This window comes from Leucoraja erinacea, chromosome 20 (assembly GCF_028641065.1).
Source record: "Leucoraja erinacea ecotype New England chromosome 20, Leri_hhj_1, whole genome shotgun sequence".
NCBI classification, from domain to species: Eukaryota; Metazoa; Chordata; class Chondrichthyes; order Rajiformes; family Rajidae; genus Leucoraja; species Leucoraja erinaceus.
In genome coordinates this window covers 32,443,003-32,457,656 of record NC_073396.1, presented here as the reverse complement: position 1 = coordinate 32,457,656, position 14,654 = coordinate 32,443,003, and the positions used below count along the sequence as shown (strand labels likewise).

General features: G+C 44.4%; 3 protein-coding genes across 3 annotated transcripts in view; all 3 read left to right on the top strand.

The window, feature by feature from the left end:
- LOC129707058 (small ubiquitin-related modifier 3-like) overlaps positions 1-14,654 on the top strand; it is a 261,239-nt gene that overhangs the window by 66,163 nt on the left and 180,422 nt on the right. The gene's annotated exons all lie outside the window — the stretch shown is intronic.
- Positions 804-8,477, top strand: nhp2 (NHP2 ribonucleoprotein homolog (yeast)). The gene is made up of 4 exons (XM_055651815.1): positions 804-1,040; positions 2,244-2,313; positions 6,483-6,588; positions 7,061-8,477. The coding sequence occupies exons 1-4, from the start codon at positions 827-829 to the stop codon at positions 7,184-7,186; spliced, it is 516 nt and encodes a 171-aa protein (XP_055507790.1). The 5' UTR covers positions 804-826; the 3' UTR covers positions 7,187-8,477.
- tdrd5 (tudor domain containing 5) overlaps positions 12,997-14,654 on the top strand; it is a 53,225-nt gene continuing 51,567 nt past the window's right edge. The window contains exon 1 of the mRNA XM_055651819.1: positions 12,997-13,281. The gene's annotated coding sequence lies outside the window, so the exon portion shown is untranslated. The remainder of the gene's footprint in view (positions 13,282-14,654) is intronic.

Below are 14,654 nucleotides of genomic sequence, written 5' to 3'. Positions count from 1 at the left end.
TAGGCCAAGGCGGACTGAGCGAAGGTGTTCAGCGAAATGAGGGCCTAGTCTGCACTTGGTCTTGCCGATGTGTAAGAAGTTGCTAGATAGCTACAAGCTGGAGTAACTCAGTGGGTCCGACAGCATCTCTGGAGAAAGGGAATAGGTGACGTTTTGGGTCGAGACCCTTCGTCACACTGAGAGTCAGGGGAAAGGGAGACTAGAGATATGGATGGGTAAGTTGTGAAAAGGGCAGATCAAACCAGACGATGATTAAGAAATGTAGAATGGTTCATTGTTGGCTCGGGGAAAGGTCACAACAAGGCACCCTTCTTCAGGGTAGTCAGGGAAAAGTAAAACGAGAGATATAGATGATGTAGAAATAAAGAACACTGAATGAAAGGTACGCAAAAAAAGTAACTTTAATAAAGGAAACAGGCCATTGTAAGCTGTTGTTGGATAAAAACGAGAAGCTAGTGTGACTTGGTTGGGAGAGGGATAGAGAGAGAGGGAATGCCGGGGCTATCTGAAGTGAGGGAAATCAATATTCATACCACTGGGCTGTAAGCTGCCCAAGTGAAATATGAGATGCTGTTCCTCTAATTTGCGTTTAGCCTCACTCTGACGATGGAGGAGAACGAGGACAGAAAGGTCTGTGTAGGAGAATTAAAGTGTTTAGCAACCGGGAGATGTGTTACTCATCAGTTGCCTGGGCATTGGGAGACAACTCTTGCTCCAGTCCAGGGTAACGCCCGCCCCCCTCCAGCGCGTCACTTCCCGCCACCGTGATTGACGTGCGAGCGCATGAATCGCGCCGCGTCCTCCAGTGACGGGCGGCGCGGACCGGATGTCCCGCCCCCGCTGCCATGTGGTGAGTGAGCGAGCGGCCGCGGACAACATGAAGTCCCCAAAGGTGAAGAAGGAGAAGCTGGACGACGTGATGGAGCCAGAACCCGAGCCTGAGAAAACATATGAGGACTTGGTGGCGAATGTCAATGCGATTGCGCAGCCGCTGGCATCGAGGAAGCTGAGCAAGAAGCTGTACAAATGCGTGAAGAAAGGTGAGGGACGGGGGCGGCGGGGCGATGCTGGGGTGTAGGGGTCGGGTTGGGGAAGTCTGGCGAGAGCTGAGTGGATCTGGGGTTGGGTGCATCTGGGAAGCCAGAGTTGGGGGGGGTGAGGAGCAGGATTTGGAGTTGGCCGAGGAGTGAGATTGTGGGGATGCGGGACATTTGAGCAGTGACTGGTTGTTAAGGAATGGAAATTATTGCGGCTATTTGCTGAGGTAGAGGGGATATGATGGGAGAGATCTGCCATGAATGTGTAGGAAGGAACTGCAGTTGCTGGTTTGCACCGAAGATAGACACAAATAGCTGGAGTAACTCAACAGGTCTGGCAGCATCTCTGGAGAAAAGGAATAGGTCTGTGATTGGTGGGCTTTATAGTATGGGTGTCAGAGGTTATGGGGAGAAGGCAAGACAATGGGTTTAGGAGGGAGAGATAGATCAGCCATGATTGAATGGCAGAGTAGACTTGATAGGCCGAATGGTCTAATTCTGCTCCTGCCACTTATGATCATATGAACAAGGGTTTGACATTGATGAAATCTAGTGGGAAGAAAGTTTGAGTATGGGGAACAAGGTAAGGGAGGTGGTGTGGGGAAATGGGGATGAGAGCAGTGTCTGGATGATGGGCAGATGATGCAGGTGCCGAAGCTGGGTGAGAGACAGCAGTGTGTAGAGGGAAAGAAGGATGTATGTGAGAGGATAAGGATGGATGGAGGAACTGGGGGAGGGCCTAGGTTACCTGAAATTGGAGAATTCAATATTCATACCATCAGATTTAAGTCTACCGAGTCAGAATATGAGGTGTTCCTCTGGCTTGCCTTTGGCCTCATTCGGGCAGTGAAGAGGCAAGGACAAATAGGTCATTATAGGGAAGGGAATTAAAAAGTCAATTTAATTTTGCAGGTACTGCCTGACCTGCTGAGTTCCCCCAACAGCTTGTATTTTTGCTCAAGATTCCAGCATTTGTAGTTGTCCCCCTCTTTCAAATTTAGCTTTTCAGAAATAATTGGCATTTGTGGTGCTTGTTTATTCTACCTGTTGAAAGAAAAGTAGCTGCTGATCCAATGTAATGGACTTATATGTGAAACTATTCCAAGGGATATGGAAGTGTGCGAGAGGTAGGATTATTGTCTGTTATATTGCCATTCCAAGATCTTTAGCCACATCTACTTCCATTTAATTTTCACTTCATTTTAGCTGCAAAAGTGAAGCAGATACGCCGAGGAGTGAAGGAAGTCCAGAAATTCATCAACAAGGGCGAAAAAGGGTGAGGATAAAGTTGAGTGTGTTCACTAATGCACATTCCTTTGCAACTCAGCAGTGGCCCTTGGGATTTGTTGACTTCCAATTTTCATGGCACTTTTTATTAATATTAGATTCTATCTGTTCCTCTCTTTTTCTGGATCTTTGATTCTTGAGCATATTTGGGAGGTTATTTGTTGTCCCACTTGGGGAAAACAAAACAAAGTATGTGTTTAATTGTTCTGGCTTTTCTCTGTCTCCGATTATAATGCCCTCGGTTTCTGACAGTAGGGGACATTGATCTTTATGTCTTCACATATTTTACTGTTAATTTTTACGCTCCCAGCAAGCTTACCATCATATTCCATCTCTTACCTAGATACAATACAAGATACAAGATGCATTTAATTGTCATTTGGACCCCTTGAGGTCCTAACGAAATGCCGTTTCTGCAGCCATACATTACAGACAAATAGACCCAAGACACAACATAATTTACATAAACATCCATCACATTGCTGTGATGGAAGGCCAAATAAACTTATCTCTCCACTGCACTCTTACCCCCCCCCCCCCGATGTCAGAGTCAGAGTCAAAGCCCCCGGCTGGCGATGGCGATTGTCCTGTGGCCATTAAAGCCACGCCGGGTGGTGCGAGGTCGTTAGAGCCCCCGGCGTGCGCTTGCAGAGTCCCGCGGCCATTCCAAGCCGCACGGGGCGGTGATGTTAGGCCCAGCTCCAGGAGCTCTTCGACCCCCGCAACTCGGGCGGGAGAAGTCGTCGTTGCGAGAGCCCTGAAAAGCGGTCTCCCTCCAGGGACCCGCGGGCTCCCGGTGCCGCCGTCCACAGACCTGCAGTTGAAGCCTCCGACTCTCCGGTCGGGCCGCAGCAGCAGCAGCGCTCCTCCACCGCTCCACCTGCTCCGGACTCGGCCAGCCCCGTGACGGCGACGGTGAGTCGTCGGCACCAGAGTCCCCGGTCTCTTCCTGTTGGAGGCCGCTCCTCATTGCAGCCCCAACGATAACGGAAACCCGACGAGAAAAGGTCGGGTCTCCCGTGCAGGGAGAGATTTAAAAGTCCCCACCCCCACCCCCCACACACACACACCCCAACAAACAATAACAAAAACTACATAAAAACATAGACAGAAAATAATAAAACGCGGACAGAGTGCAGAGGCCGCTGCTGACGAGAGTCGCGCCGCCCATCTTTTATTCAACCTTTATGACTTCCTTTACTGAATTCTAAACCGCTTCCAGTACACAGGCCTGATGTTTACTTTGTGGCAATTTGATGTGCCGCTTTTTTGGATTTATACTTTTGCAAATGTCTTTTGTAAGCCACAAAGAGTCTTCTTTCCTGACTCAAGTGTGCCCAAATAGTTTACTTTCTTCTAATATTAACATTGCCTATTCTCCACCAACCCATTTTGTAAAGTACCCAATTGTAGCCAATCTGTATTTCATACCCTGCTAATTTCTTTAGTTCAGATTCTATCCATTCATCTTTGTAAATAATTATTTTATGTTAGTCAATCTTTTCTAAATGACCAAACACAACAAGATCATTATTTTTTTCTTGCTTATTGCACCATACCCAGTCATTGATACATAATTCTCTTGTTGGTTTCTCAATGTATTAGTCTGCAAAGCCATCACATGCTCTCTCCAAGAATTTCTCCTTCACAGTGTTATTGCTAATTTAGCTTAATAAATCTATACATGGATTAAAGTCAGCCATGATTACATTAGTACCCTTTGTGTACATCATAGATTTAATGTTTAATTCCAGAGAGCGTAGTCACATGTTTTTGAGACAATAACCTCTACCTCAATGTTATCAAGATTACAGAGTTATTGACCTCTGGAAGAGAGGTGGAGTATATGCCACAATGAGCATCAATGGTGCTGAAAGGAAAATGGTTGAAAACTTTGAGCATAAACAATTTGTCCTGGAACAATCACATTGAAGCTATGGCCAAGAAAGCACACCAACGCCTCTCCTTCCAAAGACGACGGAAGTTTGGCATATCTCCAAAGACTTATCAATTTCTACAGTTCCATCGTAAAAAGCATCTGATCGCAATGAATCACTACTTGGTTTGGCAGTAGCTCTGCTCAAGACTGCAAAAAAATTGAAGAATGTTATGGACATGGCCCAGACCATCACGTAGACAATCTCCCCACCATCAATTCAATCTACACTTCATGCTGCCTCAGGAAAGCAGCCAACATTCAAGTATTCAAGAGATATAGCTCTTAGGGCAAAGTTGAGTCTGTGTTCACTAATGCACATTGATATAGGGAGAAAGCAGGAACGGGGTACTGATTTTCGATGATCAGCCATGATCATATCGAATGGCAGTGCTGGCTCGAAGGGCCGAATGACCTACTCCTGCACCTATTTTCTATATTACTAACATAACCAAAGATAATTTTCGCACCAGCCAATCGCTCTTCTCACTTTCCCGTCAGGCAGGAAATACAAAAGCTTGAAAGCCCACTCACCAGGTTCAGGAACAGTTTCTTCTGTACTGATATCAGACTACCAAGCCGTCCTCTCATAATCTAGTGTAGACACGATCTTACATACCTGCTTCATTGCAGACCATGAACGTTTTCTTTGTAACTGAAATGGTACATTGCTGTAACATTATATTGTTCTAGTTATAGAGAATATATTCTGCATTCTGATATTTTTCTCTGCACTACCTGTTATACTTGTGTGTGGCTTGATTGTACTCCATAGTATGATTTGACTGGACAGCATGCAAATAAAACTTTTCACTGTACCTCGGTAAAAATGACAATAATACGCCAATACATTCCGTTTAGATTCTACATGGTGATTTTGCAAGCCAGGACTTGTCAATGCATTGATTTCCTTCTTAACAAACGTTATCACATCTTTCACTTTTTCTCTGTCTTGCTGAGTATTGAAAACTGAATGTTTAATTCTCATCCATGGTCACCATGCAGCCATGTCTCTATAATAGAAACAATTTATTTTGTTAATATATTCTTTATCGCCGGTGCTCTGCACATTAAGGCCCAGTGCCTTTCAACTTGCCTATTTTACATTATTAGTACTCCAAGCATATTTTTTACGCTCTGGTCCTATTTGTCCTCCACCATTGTTTTCTTTGCCATTCATTTTTGCTTCTGTTTTGTATTTAACATCTCTCATTCTCCCTTGCCTCGCTGCTGCTCAAGTATCGTTGATGTCCCACGGTGGCTTATCATCATTATCACTCATAACAAGCAATTGTAGCGGGATACACTTTCTATTCCTATGGTTTTCATAGATACTGAAAATGTCCCATTTGCCACAGAGTGTAGGAAAAGCTTTCAATGGGTCAGAACCCTCCTGCCATGAATTAACTTTAACTTGCCATAACTTAAATTGACGGAACTGTTTAAACTATTGAGTTGCAAGTGGCAACACTTGCTGAAATTCCCAGCAAATGATATTGTTGGAAAGGCTTGGTGAGTTGCACAGCACCTACAGAAACAAAAGATGGTCACTGTTTCAGGCATCAGGACTGAGTGTAGAGGAAAATTAGCCTGCATATGTGGGAGAGAGGAGTGAAACAGGCTGATAGATGATCGGTGGAACCAGACTGGGCACGAATGAATGACAATGAGTAGATTTAGCCAGGTTGGGGAATGGGAGTGTTGAGAAAGAAGCTGGTAGGCGACAGATGGGAATAAATAAGGGAGGGATGGTAAGCAGATGAAACCATATGGAGAAAGGTATAGGAAAGATGAACCAAAGGAGAAGACACAAAGAACGGTGTGAGGGTGATGGAAACGGTGATCAAAGGGGGAGAGAACCCTGGATGGACTGATGGGATTGGGAAAGGAACACGTGAACGAGCTATCTGAAATTGTGAACTAAGAGTTCATTCCATTGGTCTATCGGCTGCACAAATGGAATATGAGGTGCCGTTCTCCGAGTGGAACAACGTCTTGCTTGCAAAATAATCAACATTTCTTTCACTGGTTCACTGGTAATTCATAAGATGCATATTGTAACTGGGTATATTATTTGAGTTTTATACAGTACATAACATAGTACTTATGCCCATACCTGTTAAAAATCCAGCAGAAGGAATAAAATGTCATTTTGAGAAAACTTTCTTTCTGCTCATTTTATTGAATGGTATTCTGCTTATACTCTATTTTTCTGCCTGCAGGATAGTTGTATTAGCTGGTGATACAATGCCAATTGATGTTTATAGCCACCTTCCAGTTTTGTGTGAAGATAACAGCCTTCCGTATGCTTACATCCCTTCCAAAATGGTAAGATATTTTTCTATAATACAAACATATTGATACTTTCAACAAGAGAACATACAGAAATCCTTGCAAATGACTGGGTAATAACTGAAAAACCAGCCCCAGCCGGATTAGATGAAGTCAACAAATCAAATAATAAATAGGAAGGAACTGCAGATGCTGGTTTAAACCAAATATAGAATATTGTAAGTTGGAAATAAAAAAATAATATTAGATAAAGCTGTTTGGTGTTCCTTCAACTTTCAGTAGGATTGTTCAACATGAATTAGGTGTACCTTGGCTTAGGTGTACCTTATTTCTTGCATGCTTAGCTGCTGAATAAAACTGGAATGCAAATTATTGTTGGAAATCAAGAACTTTTATTGCAACTTTTATTGAAGTATTCTGATTATCAGATGAGGTAGCCAGTGCTGTGCTGTTATGTTTCCAGAGGTGACTGGATTATTGTTTAAATGATATTTGTGTTTTTGTGTAGGATTTGGGAGCTGCTGCAGGAACCAAACGACCAACGTGTGCAATATTGATCAAATCTCATGACGAGTATAAGGAATCATATGCTGAATGCTTAGATGAAGTGCAGTCACTGCCCCAACCTGTATGAAGAAATGTTTCAACAATATTACAGTCTTTACTACTTACATTGACATTGAATGCATTCTTAGTAGTGCACAGGAAGAATTTGTAATATGACATTTTTTTTCTGTTAGTGCCAGCTGCAGAATTATTTTCAATGTTCATTTTATATATTTGAAAAATGTACAGATGTTATTTGGTTTGTCTTTTTTGGAAATCTAATTGTCTAGCAAATTAATTTTCTTTCTATCATATTGATTTCCTACCTTTTGTTTAATTTGAGATAATATCCCGGGGTCATTATCCCAGGGACAATTTGAGCCAATATCCCGGGGTCATTTTTGGATTTGGTTGATGAGATTGTGTTTATCCCCTAATCACATCAGCAATTAGAATCAATCTTAATGATAAGATCTTAACAGAAATTTAGGCGAGCTAACAGTGCTTGACAAGGCGGATTCATGTCCATGGCAAGCTTGTTCCTCTTAAAAACTGTGACATTGTTTTAGACAATAGGTGCAGGAGCAGGCCATTTGGCCCTTCGAGCCAGCACCGCCATTCAATGTGATCATGGCTGATCATCCCCATTTAGTACCCCGTTCCTGCCTTCTCTCCATATCCCCTGACTCCGCTATTTTTAAGAGCCCTATCTAGCTCTCTCTTGAAAGTATCCAGAGAACCTGCCTAAACCGCCCTCTGAGGAAAATAATTCCACAGACTCACCACTCTGTGAGAAAAGGTGTTTCCTCGTCTCCATTCTAAATGGCTTACTCCTTATTCTTAAACTGTGGCCCCTGGTTCTGGACTCCCCCAACATCGGGAACATGCTTCCTGCCTCTAGTGTGTCCAAGCCCATAACAATCTTATATGTTTCAATGAGATACCTCTCATCCTTCTAAACTCCAGAGTGTACAAGCCCAGCTGCTCCATTCTCTCAGCATATGACAGTCCCGCCATCCCGGGAATTAACCTTGTAAACCTTCCTCCAATTAGGGCACCAAAACTGCACACAATACTCCAGGTGTGGTCTCATTAGGGCTCTGTATAACTGCAGAAGGACCTCTTTGCTCCTATATTCGATTCCTCTTGTTATAAAGGCCAACATGCCATTCGCTTTCTGCACTGCTTGCTTTGTTTTCATTTTCGGCGCAAGATCCATAACTAATATAAGATGGAATGAACACATTAGAGCCCTCACATTGACCCCTGTTTTTAGATGGAATAGCACATAGACTTTTAAGTCACTTAATTGATATCAGTGGCTATTTATCTTGGCTATGATGTTTGTAAATGTCTTTAACAAAAGAACCTGAATAATATTTGTTCTCATTTTCAGCCAATGTGTAATTAAATTAATCATTGGTTTATTTCATTTAAGTAAATAATTTTTATTCCTCGGATTGCATTCCAATAAAGTATTGGAAATGGGACGGCAACAAAACTAAGTTCAGAGATTTTCATGGGCATATTTTATTTTAGTTAAAAGACACTGGCGCTGTATGGTGGACTTAATATTTGTCCAACAATGGTAGTACCATCAACAAATTTAATGGTGGTGTAGGAAAGAACTGCAGATGCTGGTTAAAATCAAAGGTTGACGCAAAATGCTGGAGTAACTCAGCGGGTCAGGCAGCATCTCTGGAGAAGGAATGGGTGACGTTTCGGGTCAAGACCTTTCTTCAGACTGCGGCTGACTACAGTCATGAGTACAGAGAGACTGGAGCAGGGTTCTGTGTACACAGCTCAATATGCTCCTATGTTGATGATTATCGAGGAGGAAGTGTTACAATTCATACTGATTGCATTCTGACAAGGATCAAGGAAGATTTTTGGTAAACTCTAATAGTGGAAGATGAGAAGAGAAGTCAGTGCAGGTGTTTCTCCATCTCAGTTACCAAAAGTAAGGCGAGATAAATACAATACAATACCTTTTATTTGTCATTTGAACCTCACATGAGGTTCAAACGAAATTTGGTTTCTGCAGCCATACAAGAAAAGAACCAAGACACACACCAACACAATTCACACAAACATCCATCACAGTGAGTTTCCTCACTGTGATGGAAGGCAAAGTCTTATCACTCCCCTGCTCTCCATTCCTCTCCCGAAGTCGAGGTCAAAGGCCCCGGCGGGAGCTAGCAAGTCCGCGGCCACTCAAAGCCACGCCGGGCGATGTAAGGCCCTGCCCCGGGTCTTGATGTTGGAGCCCCGGGCGGGCGCTAGCAAGTCCGCGGCAATTTAAAGCCGTGCCGGGCGTTGTAAGGCCCCGCTCCAGGTCACTCTCAACCCCGCAATTCGAGCGGGAGAAGTCGCCGGTGCCCCGCAAAGCAGTCTCCCACCGGGGACCCGCGGGCTCCCGGTGTCACCATCCACCGGAGTCGGGTCGCAGCAGCTCTCCACGCTCCGAAGCGGGCTAGCTCCACAAAGGTAGGTTCGCAGCTCCTCCACAGGCTGCGTGACTTGAGCCTCCAGGTCGTTCCGGTTGGAGGCCGCTCCACGGCGCTAGGCCCCAACGGCAACGGAGACCCGACAGGTAAAAGGTCGGGTCTCCATGCAGGAAAGAGATTTAAAAGTTTCCCCCACCCCCCCACACATACACATTTAAAAACCCGCTACAAACTAAACCCTCAACGGGACAAAAAAATAAAAAATACACAGACAGACTGCAGAGGCCGCTGCGACGTCGGTCGCGCCGCCCAAAGGATGCCAAGGTAAAGGAACCTTGGATGATGAGAGAGGTTGTAAATGTTTTTATTTTAAAGGCAGGATACGTAATGTTTAGGAAGATGAAATCAGACAAGGCGTTTGAGGAAAATAAAGCAGGATTGAACAAGCAGCAAATTAGGGGCAGAAGGGCGCATGAAATATGAACAGAAGACACTAAACGATGCAATTGGGCAACTGGAAGGAAATGGACAGATGACGTTTTTTGGTCAGGATTCATAATTAAAATGTCCTTGGCAAGTAGGATTACAGGGAATCCCATGGCATTTTATACAAATGTTAAAAACTAGGGTAATCGGGGAGAGGGATGACACACTCAAGGATAAAGGAGGGAATTTGCGCTTGGAGTCTGGGGAGAGTCTTGGTAGTGAAGCTATTGGAAAGAATTCTTTGGGACTAAATTTACTCTCATTTGGAAAATAATGGGTTGATTGGGGAAGTCAGCATGGTTTTGTATACAGCAGGTCGTGTCATACTTCGATTACGTTTGTGAGGAGGTGACTGATGATGGTGGATGGTGTCTTCATGGACTTTAGTAAGGCATTTGACGAAGTTTCCCATGCTAGGCTGATCCAGAAGATTAGGATGCACGGGCTGTGGTTGAAGGGCAATATTCAGGCTGGAGGTCTGAGTTCAGTGGAGTTCCGCAGATACCTGTAAAGGGAACTTTGCTGTTTGTGATGTATATAAATAACGGAAATAAATATAGATGGATTTGTTAGTAAGTTTCAGATGACACCAAGCGTTCTAGGGTCACTGAGGAAGGTTGTCAACGTATACAGCGGTATATAGATTGGCTACAGAAATGGGCAGAAAAATGGTAAATGGAGTTTAAACCGAGCAAGTGTGAGGTGTTGCACTTTGAGAGGTCAAATGTAGGGAATACATACAATTAATGGCATTGATGTACAGAGGGGACTTCAGGTCCAAGTCCATAACTTCTTCAAAGTGACAACACAAGTACATGGAGTGGTAAAGAAGGCTTAGGTATTGAGTGGGAGAAATAAGTCATGATGCAGTTTGATAGGAGTTTGGTTTGGCTGCATTTGAAGTATTGCCTGAATTTAGGGGTATTAGCTGCAAAGAGCGGTTAAACAGATTTTGATTATTTTCTCTGGAGGTTGCGGGAGTTCTAATAGAAGTACATACAATTATGAGAGGCACAGATAGAGTAGACAGTCAGAACCTTTTTCCCAGGATGGAAAATCAAATGCTAGAGGGCATAGCTTTAAGGTGAAAGGGAAAAGGTTCAAAGAAGATGTGCAGAGCAAGTCATTTTTTTACACCAAAATTCACCATTTTCAACATGGTGAGTGCTTGTACATGGTGAGGGGGGGGGGGGGGGGGGGGGGGGGGGGGGGGGGGGGGGGGGGGGGGGGGGGGGCTGCGGGGGGGGGGGGGGGGGGGGGGGGGGGGGGGGGGGGGAATAAGGCAGGTATAATAGTGGCATTTAAGAGTCTTGGATAGGCATATGGATGTGGAGGGATATAAATTATGCGCAGGCAGATAAAAGTTGGTCTTGACATTGTGTTCAGCACAGACATTGTGGGCCAAAGGCCCAGTTCCTGTGCTTTACTGTTCTATGTATATTGTAGCGGCGCCTGCTGGCGCACGCAGAGATCGAACCCGTCGTTCGGAAGCCGCGGTCACATAACTCGGGAGGGGCCGCTTGTTTCGCGCGTTTTTTGCTTGCGCGCGTTAGTTCAGCGGTGGCCACCATTGTGATCAGATGTGTCTAAAGAACCTGTATACTGGAAACCGAACTTTTGAATAAAGATCTGTTGGAAACTTCAGTTGTCGTTCTTCAGACCGCCAAAATATGTTCTATGTTTTCTCTAGAGTGTCAGAGACTGAGGGAAAACCTGATAAACATTCACAACATTTTGAGAAGTGTTGGATTGTCAGAATTTTTAACCTCAGATGGAAATGTCAGAAACTAAGGACATAGCTTTAAGGATAGGAAGGAAACTGCAGGGCAATTTATTTTACATTTAAGAAGGGAAAAAAGGTCAAGTTTAAAGGTATATAGGGTGATTTCACGAAAGGTCACTGGAGTGTAGATCCGCACCCACGTGACCGAAAATCTCAAGTGGAGGACATGCTATACATCCGGTACATGTTAGTGAATGGGAAAACACGCACTTTCCCACCCGTTATAAACATCGAAAACGGCCAGTTTTTGAGCTGCAATTTACTGTGCCAGTCGGGGTGACTGTGAGGCACAGCTACCGAGATTTTCAGTCCAAAAAAAAGATAGAAACTAAGGTAAATTAAAGAGGGAGCTGAAGGTGCCAATCCAGCGGAAGTGAACAGCGGACATTTGCCGTGGAGATTTAAAGGTCCAAAATATCGGGAATTATCGCGTTTGCTCGCTGCATTTCATCAATAAAGATAAAAAAGTCAATAATGCCTTACTTTTGATGAAATGCAGCGAGCAAACGCGATAATTCTCGATATTTTGGATCTTTAAATCTCCACGGCAAATGTCCGATAAGCATTTCCGCTGGATTGGCGCCTTCAGCTCCTTCTTGAATTTACCTTAGTTTCTATCTTTTTTTTGGACTGTAAATTTAGGTAGCTGTGCCTCACGGTCAACCCGACTGGCACAGTAAATTGCAGCTCAAAAACTGGCTGTTTTCGATGTTTTTAACGGGTGTGAAAGTGCGTGTTTTCCCATTCACTAACATGTACCGGATGTATAGCATGTCCTCCACTTGAGATTTTCGGTCACGTGGGTGCGGATCTACGCTCCAGTGACCTTTCGTGAAATCACCCTATTGCGTTTTTCTATGTATAAAATTGGTGACCTTTCTCTCCGTCTGGTAGAGTCCTGGAGCCATAAAGCACGGAATAAGGCCCTTCGGCCCAACTTGCTCATACCAACCAAAATCCCATATCTACGCTAGTACCACATGACCGTGCTTGGCCAATATCCCTCTAAACCTTATCAATCTGCTCCCAAATGTATTTTAATTGGTGTAATTGATTAATAGAATAAAGTATGATTTCTGGCGGTGTGGTTTGTGGAGGAGCGGAACGTGGGTTTGCAGCAGAGCGGGGAGCGTTTGGCTGTGGCGCAGGTTGGAGTCAGGAGCGGGAACGCGTGGTGGGTGTGGAGGTTGAGGCGCCGCCTTCACTGGTCGATGCGGGGCGGCGGTGCCGTTGCCGTTGCCGGGCGGCCTCTCATTTTACACTCGCCTTACTTTTGGAATTGGCGAGTACTCCCCGCAAAAATAATATCACCTCATTACAGAGGACCGTTCCTGAATAAAACAACAGTGTGTGTCGAGCCCAACTAGTGAACTGCAGCAAACCCGGAGCACGGGGCCTGCCATCGCCACCTGCAATATCGAAGGGACGAGTTTTGGAACAATTGATAAAGGAGCCAAGATTAAATCGGTAACATTTTCTTTGTATATTTATTAAATGAATCGGAGATTTATAATCTAAACTAACTAAGTTTAAATCATTTTTTTTCAACAAATAAGGACATTAGAACTCCACAAGGTGGTCAGATATTCTGACCGAGTTTACTTGTGTCCGAGCGTCGTCATTTTATAAAATTGTTTTGTTTCCGACAGTACCCCCCTTCTGATTTTTCTTATCTAACAATGAGCAAGACTCCCGTTTCCCTTCATCCCAGATTCTCTTTAAATTCACCCGAAGCTCCACCATTCTCTTAGCACAAATTCCTTACTTGCTACTTTCGAGTTTTAAAAAAATCGTATTTCAGCTCTTGGTGACAGTCCTTCATTTTCATTGAAACACACGAAGTGCTGGAGGAATTCAATGGGTCAGGCAGCATCTCTGGAGGACATGAATAGACGAGGTTTCGGGTCGGGGATGCTGCCTGACATGCAGAGTTATTCCAGCACTTTGTGTCTTTTTTTGTAAACCAGCGTCTGCAGTTCCGTGTGTCTTCATTTTCACAGTTTTACAATGGCCACACTTTTTTACCAATGTTCAATATTGATTCATTATTCTACCAGCGACTCCTAGGAATTAATTACACTAATGGCATTTTCAAAAGTTGTGTTCCTTTGATCCTTCCAATTCTTGCTATTGAGGGAGTGCAGCATAGGTTTACAAGGTTAATTCCCGGGATGGCGGGACTGTCGTATGCTGAGAGAATGAAGCAGCTGGGCTTGTACACTCTGGAGTTTAGAAGGATGAGAGGGTATCTTATTGAAACATATAAGATTGTTAAGCGTTTGGACAAGCTGAAGGCAGGAAACATGTTCCCGATGTTGGGGGAGTCCAGAACCAGGGGCCACAGTTTAAGAATAAGGGGTAAGCCATTCTGAACGGAGACTAGGAAACACTTTTTCTCACAGAGAGTTGTGAGTGTGTGGAATTCTCTGCCTCAGAGGGCGGTGGAAGCAGGTTCTCTGGATGCTTTAAAGAGAGAGCTGGATAGGGCTCTTAAAGATAGCGGAGTCAAGGGATATGGGGGAAAAGGCAGGAACGGGGTACTGATTGGGGATGATCAGCCATGATCACATTGAATGGCGGTGCTGGCTTAAAGGGCCGAATGGCCTACTCCTGCACCTATTGTCTTGTCTATCCCTATCGTTTAGATTCTTAAGGCCCTGTCCCACTTTCCCGAGTTACTTACGAACTCTCCCCAGTTTTCCCATTGATTCGAACTCGAGGAATGTCCGGTAATGTCTGTAGCGAGCTCGTAGGAACCCGTAGGAGTCCGTAGATGTTTCGTAGCGGCTCGAAATGCCAGCCATAGGAACTTGGGGCATCAGGTAAGTTGGGACGTTTTT